The 10684-nt window shown below is 34.4% G+C and overlaps 1 protein-coding gene across 1 annotated transcript in view; it reads right to left on the bottom strand.

The window, feature by feature from the left end:
* Positions 1-10191, bottom strand: part of LOC105503665 (olfactory receptor 1020-like) — an 11781-nt gene extending 1590 nt beyond the window's left edge. The window contains exons 1-2 of the mRNA XM_011930682.1: positions 10140-10191; positions 3531-3580 (exon numbers count right to left, since the gene is read on the bottom strand). Coding sequence (XP_011786072.1) covers positions 3531-3580; positions 10140-10191 — 102 coding nt within the window. The remainder of the gene's footprint in view (positions 1-3530; positions 3581-10139) is intronic.
* Between the last annotated feature and the right edge of the window lie 493 nt (positions 10192-10684).

Genomic DNA, 10684 nt, shown 5'->3' on the forward strand with positions numbered 1-10684 from the left:
TTTTTTGTATTTTTAGTGGAGATGGGATTTCACCGTGTTAGCCAGGATTGTCTCGATTTCCTGACCTCGTGATTCGCCCACCTCGGCCTCCCAAAGTGCTGGGATTACAGACTTGAGCCACAGTGCCTGGTCTCATTTGGTTCTTAAAACATTCTGCTACATAAAAGACATTAGGAAACATGGGGTTACAGTTTAATGAAGTAGAATGAACCACTAGTCTTGAGAAAGTCATTCAAAATAATGAATCAGACTCTTAACCGCCTACATTAACCATATATTGTTCAGCCTCCATGTCCTTCATGTACTATTGGTGTCTGAATGCTGGTGGCTCTGTTTTTTGGCACCCAAACTGCAGCATGCCTTTTCTTTTTACTGCCATAGACATATGAATTATTTTGTTTATATAGGAACACTATGGTTAAGTACAAGATTAACTTCCCCAACAAGAAATATTTTTCCCTCTATATATTGTTGACAAAGCCCAAGACAGTAATGCAAATAAGTGGGGCGGGGAGGGGAGTGGAATTTCTATATTGTATGGGTTCTGCTTTTTGTATTTTTCTAACTATTAATGCTTTATATTAAATACTAAAGAGGCACAGAGATAAAACATTAATAATTTTTAAGATATCTAAAACATTAAAGTGGAAAAAATAAATTTTATGTTATAACTATGGTTTTATTACTATATTTAATTTCTGAACTAACAAAAGAGAAGTTTTTTCTCTCTAGAAACTTAATATATTGGACGTTACGTAGTTTTATTTAGAAATTTTCATAAAATTAAAAGTACAATATAGTCAGAAAAATGAAACTGATTTGGCTTCTGTTATTCATTTTTTTATGAAGTCAAAGTTTTATTAGTTAAAAGAATGCTGTTTTAATTTACATAAATCTAATTTTTAATTCACACTCTGCCACTCACTGGCTGAGTAATCTTGTGCAAATTGTTTAAATTCCATGAGCCTCTGTTTGCCCATCAACAAAATATGGTTTGGATCATCTGCTTCACAGAATTTCTGTTGTAAGGAATAAATTAAATGACATATTTAAATTAAATGAAATATGTAACACATGGGGAAATGGAAAGGGCTCAATAAATAATTGATATATGAGAAAATGAGCACAAAAAAAGAATAACTTTTGTGAAGTTTTAAAACCTATCTTCAGAAAAATTTATGAGCTTTAAAAAAACAAGTACCTCCCTTGATATCCAGCTTGTTCCAAAAAAAGTCTCGTTGAAGTGTTTTGAAAGTTCTCTTCAAAAGAAAAAAGAAAGTTCTTTTTTCTTTTAAAGGAAGTTTTGAGGAAAGCATAATTAATTACAAAAAGTGCTTCCCAGTATATGTAGATTTATTCAAGTATCTGAGTACACTTGACAAGTATATCTATTTATTTCTAAGTTTCTTATGCCTCTTCCTTATTAGAATCAAGAGAGAATCTTAGACTGAATCTTCAACTTGAACCTCCAGAAAATCTTGCTATTAATGTTATACAAAGTCAGGACTGAGAAATCCTCCTACATGCTATCTGCCATATGTTCTAAGTCCTTTGATCCAGCAATGCAGGTATTCTTAAAAACAAGAAAGTAAATTAGAAAAAAATATATATATATACATATATATGTATGTGGTCTTTTTGAAAAATAAAAAGGACGCTGGAGGTCAATTAGGTCACTATTTGACAAACTTTCCCATACCTGAGAATCACCTGGAGGTTTTGTTTTGCTTTTCTTTTAATACTAATTCCTTGGTCACACTTTAATCTGAATATTGAAAAGAGTTTATTATGAGTGTAGGGAAGTACTCATTTATTTTCAAGAGTCCCAACTAAATCATAAAGTCACTCCCTGTAGAAGTAGAAGTTGCTAGAAGTTTGAGGACCAGTTTATTGCTTCCAAGCAGAACAATTTTTTCATTCAAAGTTACTCAAAGTCACTAATAATCATAAAGATTATTCTGAAAGTGTATTTCTTGTATTTCCTGCATTGTTTCACAGATATGACTTCCAGGAATTTCTGTCTTTATTATACACAAATATGCAATAAACTGAGTTCATTTCATGCTTTCTGATGACAATGGATACTAAGTTAAGTTGATGACACTTATTTAATAGTGATCACTAAATACCACTTATGTAAACCAGGCTCACCACCACCTCCCCCTGCTTCCCCCACACACACACATTCCCAAGCATTTCTTTAGGTTTTTTGGCTTTTGTTGTTGTTGTTGTTAATATTTCCACTTTATATACCTAGTTTTATCTTGGTTTCTAAAAAAGCTACTGAGAAGTATCATACAAATAGAAAGTATATTTTATATAGGGTGTGGGGTCTTGGTCTGGAATATCTGAAGGAATTTCTAAGATGTTATAAAACTCCTATATTTGTAAACAAAATTTTATGTATATAATAGATAGCTTTCATGATTCATGTTAAATTCTAAATACAATGTGACCTAAAATGAGTAGGAATAAAATGACAAGTGATATACCTATTGGTCAAAAATAATTGGACAAGGAAAACAAAGAGCATATGTAACCTTTTCCACATTCAAACTGCCAAAGTATTTTTAATATGCACCATTCAGTCATCACAATACATGGTATGCATTTGGTATTATACATTTATTTTTAAAATTATGAGTATATTTAAAAATATATTTTATAAAATATAATGGTTACCAACGACTGTAAAATTCTGTAACACTAAAAGGATGCTGATTTACAGTTACTCCATTTTCTCAATTTTTCAAAATTGCTCCATTTTCTCAAATTGTTCTCATTTTAACTTCTTATGTACTTGTATTAATTTTTGAATATTTATATAGTCAACTCTACCAGCATTTATAATCTCCCCCAAAGCAAGATGTCAAATACATTTAAATTTTTTATTTTCACGTATACTTTTCACAATCTGTATTTTTTTTTCACTTTCCAATCGCATACGTACCTCATAACTGGAGATAACGATGGTACATATCTCTTGAAGTTGCTGTGTTGACTGAATACATCAATGTATGTAAAACACAGCACTATATGTGTAAGTTAACATTATTGTATCTCAAATATACTATGAAAAAATAAGCTACAATTCAAAGAGCAGCAGTAACAACGATATTAGCACTAGGAATGTTCAGAATAGTGAGGGGAAAAAAAGATAAATGAGTCTTCACCTGCAAGAGGAAAGTTGTAATCCTTTACAACAAAACAATTTTGAAAGAATTGAAACAGAGACCGATCATCTATAAAGTTAGGGTCCTATTAAAACAATCTATTACGGAAGATGTAAGTTTTATACTCCATTTATTCCCTATATGCTATAGAGGTGTTCAAAATTTGCTTCAGATGCTTTGAAGAGAGTAAATCGCTAATGAGACATAAAGGTGGCTCTTTTCCCAAATTTATGAGAGGGACAGTGTGAAGTCTCCTGGAGATAATCGGCGAGCTCTACTGTCCCGAAAAGCTGACTGACAACACCTATTAGGTAAAAAGATAGAGACTCCTCAATTCATTAAACATAGTGACTTTACATTTTTAAAGTTAAGGAAAGATACATGACTGCCTTCTCGTGTGATGATTCCTATTAAGGAAATAAGGAATTATAGTTCCTGGTACATGAATGATGGATATCTATATTATTTATAATATGGAATCAAAGAGGATCTTAAGGATAGAACAAAAACGGCTAAGAACTAAGAGATGTGATCCTAAGAAATTACCATCCTGACAGAATCTGACTTTCCGAATACAAGACTATTCTGCAAAAAAATCAACAGAAACACATAATTTCTTCCTTGATCATCTTCTAGACTTTTCGGGCAACTTCATCGACAGTAGACCAGTTTTATCCATAGGAAATTTAAGTTTAACTTCCATCAGTAACTCTTGAATGTTCCATGAGAAACAGTGGGTTTATTGTTGTTTTTTTTTAAAATTATAATTATTTTTTGAGACAGAGTCTCACTCTGTCACCCAAGCTGGAGTGCAGTGGCGCGATCTTGGCTCACTGCAACCTCTGCGTCCTGGATTCAAGAGATTCTCCTGCCTCAGCTTCTCGAGTAGCTGGGAGTACGGGTGCATGCCACCATGTCCAGCTAATTTTTGTATCTTTAGTAGGGACAGGGTTTCACCATGTAGGCCAGGTTGGTCTTGAACTCTTGACCTCAGGTGATTAGCCCTTCTCACGTCCCGAGTAACTGGGACTACAGGCATGCACCACCACTCCCGGCTGATTGTTGTATTCTTAGTAGAGACAGGGTTTCACCATGTTGGCCCGGCTGGTCTAGAATTCCTGGCCTCAAGTGATCCACAGCCTCGGTCTCCCAAAGCACTGGGATTACAGGCAAGAGACACCACACCAGGCTGAGAAACAATGGGTTTATGATGCTGATCATACCTGTGAGAGTCTCTGGTTAAATTAATAATAACAATAGTAATAATAAACTAGGAGGTCCCAATAGAAAATACCTCCTTTCCTGCTATTCCGGAAGATTAGAAAAGAAGTTTAATTTGATGGGAAAATAAAAGAGTTGTGACTGACTTCTGATTCTGGCCAAGATGAAGTAATAGAAAACAGATTTACTTTCCTGAGTAAATCAACAACAACAAAAGAGAGAATTTCAATCTCTGTCTGTCTTTCTCTCTCTCTGCCTTTCTCTTACTCTTGCTCTCTCACCCCTCCTCCTTTTCCCTCTTTCTCTCCCTGCTCCTTTTTGTGTCATAGATCGATAGATACATATAGGATATGTATATAAATATATATGATATATAACACAGAAACACACACACACATATGTGTATATATATTCCACAAGACACTAGACAGCATACAATAAAGAACAGTAACTCCACAAAGGTAAGAAACAAATGTGGTAAGTCCAATGATTGCCTTAGTTTATTTCATTGGTAGCATTTTTAAAAATTGAAATTACAGTTTAAAACTTTCCCACAAAGAAACCACCTGGCCCACTTTGATCACTGATGAATGTTACTGAACATTTAAGTGAAACCATTCTATTCTATGAAAACTTTCCTAGAACATTTTAAATGAGGGGATATTCTCAACTTATTCTATGTAGCCAATGTAATGTCGATATTAAACCAAGTGGAAACAGAACAGAAAAAGAAAATTACAGGCCAGTATCTTCTGTGAACATAATTCCTCAACAAAATTTTAGTAATATCAATCCAACAAAACATTGAAAGGATAATACACTATGACTAAGGTTTATCCTAGGAACGCAAAGCTGGATTAATATTCAAAAATATGGAACCAAAAAAGAGCCCACATTGCTAAGACAATCCTAAGTCAAAAGAACAAAGCTGGAGGCATCACGCTACCTGACTTCAAACTATACTACAAGGCTACAGTAACCAAAACAGCATGGTACTGGTACCAAAACAGAGATGTAGACCAATGGAATAGAACAGAGTCTTCAGAAATAATACCACACATCTACAGCCATCTGATCTTTGACAAACCTGAGAAAAACAAGAAATGGGGAAAGGATTCCCTATTTAATAAATGGTGCTGGGAAAATTGGCTAGCCATAAGTAGAAAGCTGAAACTGGATCCTTTCCTTACTCCTTATACAAAAATTAATTCAAGATGAATTAGAGACTTAAATGTTAGACCTAATACCATAAAAACCCTAGAAGAAAACCTAGGTAATACCATTCAGGACATAGGCATGGGCAAGGACTTCATGTCTAAAACACCAAAAGCAATGGCAACAAAAGCCAAAATTGACAAATGGGATCTAATTAAACTAAAGAGCTTCTGCACAGCAAAGGAAACTACCATCAGAGTGAACAGACAACCTACAGAATGGGAGAAAATTTTTGCAATCTACTCATCTGACAAAGGGCTAATATCCAGAACCTACAAAGAACTCAAACAAATTTACAAGAAAAAACAAACAAACCCATCAAAAAGTAGGCAAAGGATATGAACAGACATTTCTCAAAAGAAGACATTCATACAGCCAACAGACACATGAAAAAATGCTCATCATCACTGGCCATCAGAGAAATGCAAACCAAAACCACAGTGAGATACCATCTCACACCAGTTAGAATGGCAATCATTAAAAAGTCAGGAAACAACAGGTGCTGGAGAAGATGTGGAGAAATAGGGACACTTTTACACTGTTGGTGGGATTGTAAACTAGTTCAACCATTATGGAAAACAGTATGGCAATTCCTCAAGGATCTAGAACTAGATGTACCATATGACCCAGCCATCCCACTACTGCGTATATACCAAAAGGATTATAAATCATGCTGCTATAAAGACACATGCACACGTATGTTTATTGTGGCACTATTCACAATAGCAAAGACTTGGAATCAACCCAAATGTCCATCTGTGACAGACTGGATTAAGAAAATGTGGCACATATACACCATGGAATACTATGCAGCCATAAAAAAGGATGAGTTTGCGTCCTTTGTAGGGACATGGATGCAGCTGGAAACCATCGTTCTCAGCAAACTATCGCAAGAACAGAAAACCAAACACCGCATGTTCTCACTCATAGGTGGGAACTGAACAATGAGATCACTTGGACTTGGGAAGGGGAATATCACACACTGGGGCCTATCATGGGGGGGGGGAATGGATTGCACTGGGAGTTATACCTGATGTAAACGACGAGTTGATGGGTGCTGACGAGTTGATGGGTGCAGCACACCAACATGGCACAAGTATACATATGTAACAAACCTGCACATTATGCACATGTGCCCTAGAACTTAAAGTATAATAATAATAATAATAATAAATACAAAAAAATTCAAAAATAAATCAATTTAATTTACTATATTAACAATTTTTAAAAAAGGAAAAAACACTGGCACGGTGGCTCATGCCTGTAATCTCAGCACTTTTGAGACCAAGGCGGGTGGATCACCTGAGGTCGGGAGACCAAGGCCATCCTGGCTAACATGGTGAAACCCCGTCTCTACTAAAAATACAAAAAATTAGTCGGGCATGGTGGCACATGCCCGTATTCGCAGCTATTCAGGAGTAGCTGAGGCAGGAGAATCGCTTGAACCCAGGAGGGGGAGGTTGAGGTGAGCCAAGATTGCGCCATTGCACTCTAGCCTGGGCAACAAGAGCGAAACTCCTTCTCAAAAAAAAAAAAAAAAAAAGAAAGAAAAGAAAAAGGAGAAGAAGAAGAAAGGAAAAAACAACTATAATCATCCCACTAGATGCACAAAAAAGCATTTCACAAAACCAATCATTCATTCCTAATAATAGCTCTCCGGAATGTTCCTCAGCGTGATAAGGGGCATCTATGAAAAACCTATAGGGGTATCATCCTCAATGGTGAAAGACTGAATCATTTTCCCTAAGATCAGGAACAAGACAATAGGTCTGTCCTGTCATTTATATTCAACAATTACTATTCTACACTCCGTGTTTTATCTATTTGTGAATGAATGAATGAATGGAATGCAACCTTACCATAAAATGTAAAGTAATTGATATAGAAGAAATGATGGAATAAGAAAATTAGCCCTTGGCAACCCTCAAAGTAATAACTGATTCATTTGAGTCATGCATGGGCTAAAGATAACGGACGCAAGTGTGATGAGAAAGAGACTATTACATAGTTTAAAATGTCTCTCAATAAAATAGTTACTAATTACTCTTATTAAACACTAAATAACACTTATTAATTATCTATCCAGTGGAGAAACCTGGAAGACATCATCTTAACAAAATAATAAAGTTAACATTGTCAGTAAGGCGACAAATCATCACCATGGCAAGCCTCCTGATATTATGGACTAATAAAAGAAGCAACACTCCCATGGCATTCCTGCCCCAAACATAGAACCTGAACCTAGTTCAACAGGAAATAATAAACTAAAATGAACAGGCATTTCAAAAGGTCAAAGATGTGAAAGAAAAAGAAAGACTGAGAAACAGTTTCATATTGAAAGAGATTAGAGAGGTATGACAAATGCAACATGTGATACTGGGTGAGAGGCTGAACTAGAGAGAAAAGCGTATAAGAGAAGAAAGCATTTTTTTTTTTCTGTCAAGAGAATTGTCAGGTCAACTGCTAAAACTTCAATGGGATGTATGATAAAAATAATAGTGCTGAGAAACACTTTTGTAATCTAGCTATGTTCCAAATTGGTTAAAATGTGTATCTACTACAAAGATAATCTAGTTTAGAAAAATACTTATTATCACACAAATTTTTTTACCTTAAAAATTTAAATAACATCTAAAATGCAAAATTTGGGATTTAGAAGATCATTTATTAGTTTTTGTGGATTTCACTAATTTAGAAAGAACAATACCTGAAATACCATATCAAAATTTTTATTTGATGTTAAAAAGCTGGTTTTAATAATAAATATTTTCAGGACAACCTTATAGGGATTTGAATAAGCCAATTGTTCATGATAAATCTCTTCATTTATATATATCCTGTTGTTTCTGCTTTTCTGGAGAAGTTTGACTAGTACACTTTCATTGCGAAAGAAAGAACTTTATTTTGTAATTTTTATATACAATAAATAAAAATTACCAACATAAAGTACATAAAAACTATGATCAATAATTTGATAATAAAATAATTAAATATTAAAATTTGAAGAAAAGCAAAAAAATTGATTTAGACAACAGTAAAAAATTTATAGTGAACTTTTAAGTTCTCTCAAACTCTGTCTATTAAACATTTGCATACTTTTTTGAATAAAAAGTAAACAAGCTGGGTCTGGTGGCTCATGCCTGTAATCCCAACACTTTGGGAGGCCAAGGCAGGCGGATGACTTGAGGCCACAAGCTTCATACCAGCTTGGCCAACGTGGCGAAACCTAGTCTCTACTAAAAATACAAAATTTAGCCAGGCGAGGTGGTACATGCCTGCAATCCCAGCTACTCGGGAGACTGAGACATGAGAATTGCTGGACCCCGGGAGGTAGAGTTTGAAGTGGGCCAAGATCATGCCTCTGCACTTTAACCTGGGTGATAGAGCCAGACAGTGTCTCAAAAAAAAAAAAAAGAAAAAGAAAAAAAAAGAAAAAGAAAGAAAATAAAACAAACAATAAATTTAAATCATCTAATTAAATATGTCAATGGTAAAATGATTTTGTCTTCTTGAATAACAGAGTTATTGAATATAAAAATATCAGAGAGCATTAAAGGAGTCAGAAAACTTTAAATGTTGATAATAGTTATCAGAAATTTGAAGAGAATTTAGCACTATAAAAATTTTGCTGAAAAAATTCTTTTGAACACCACATCATGTGATAACTTTTAATTTAATGGGACAACTTTTGTAATGGTTTGGTCTAGTCTAGACCTTTCACATCAAACTGTGGCTCAGACAGCATTTCATGGCAACATGTAAATCCAAAGATTCCCCCAATAATTTATAAAAATTAATAGATTTGCTAAAAATTTTATCACTCATTAAGCAGTTTACTAAGACCATAAAAGGGGCTTTTTATTATTGATTTATGTATTGATATATATGCATTTGTATATATCAATTACTCAACAGCTGTTAAATATTTTGATTATCATACCTTCTGTTAACCACTAAAGCAATAAATCATTCCTAAAAACCCTTCCCATAATAAACACTTGTTCAGATGGCATCTCTTGTCAGTTTTTACAAACCTTCAGGAGTAGAAAATTTCAATGTTATACAATCTCCTCTTTAGAACAAAAAGAAAAAAACTTCACCTTTTAATGATGTAATTAATACAAGCTTGAGTCCAAAATGTGCCATGGTTATTATGAGGACAATAAATAATGTTCTGTGTTAATGATGAAGATATACACAATTATAAATGAAGTCCAGTGAAACTCCATGAAAATGCACCTCAGAATAAGACAAGTTCAGATATAATGTTACTGGCAAATATTTTCCATTTTCTCTTCATCCGTTTTCTGGAACTGGGATGAAATCTTACAGGAACTATTTTCAGTGAGGGAAAAGAACAAAAGGAGGGGAGGGAAAACAAGGCCGATAGTGCCAGACAACTTTATCTTGGGAAACAAGGAGTTAGAGGGTGGTTCGCATAATTCTACTTATTTTCAACCAATCTCCTTTCTTCAGGGTAATACGGTGGGGATGAAAATCAGGTTTCTTGGAAATGGTTTGATTTCTTACCATTGTCCTGGAAGTTCCATTCTTCACAGTACCCAGAATCTTTAGATTTCATGGCCGTAGACAACAGCCACCAGATGGCAGCAAACTACAGTTGAGTACAGGGTTTCCTTCTGGAGCCCCAAATACCCAGAAATCCTGAGCAGTTCTGCACATCCTAGATCACACCATTTACTTCACAACAACAAGATCCTTACTTTTAAGGAAAAAAAGTATATTTTTGAACCTTTTCTATTATGTTAAAGCAGGATTTAAAACGTAAAAAGCATAGTGCATTATGAAAAAGTTGATTATATCTCAGAAATGTAAAGTTGGCTTAATATTAGAAAACCAATTAATATAATTCACCACATTAACAGAAAAAGAGATAAAGCTGATTGTATTATCTCAATACGTGCCGAAAGGGTACTTGATATAATCAGAGAAATGCAAAAACTAAGTCCATAATGAGATGATGCAATATCGTGACCACAATTGTATAAAAATTCTAAAGTGTGATTGCTACCAGCTATTGGCAAGGATATGAATCAATGTGGCATGTAATATGA

Source organism: Colobus angolensis, unplaced genomic scaffold (assembly GCF_000951035.1).
Source record: "Colobus angolensis palliatus isolate OR3802 unplaced genomic scaffold, Cang.pa_1.0 Scaffold87, whole genome shotgun sequence".
Lineage (NCBI taxonomy): Eukaryota > Metazoa > Chordata > Mammalia > Primates > Cercopithecidae > Colobus > Colobus angolensis.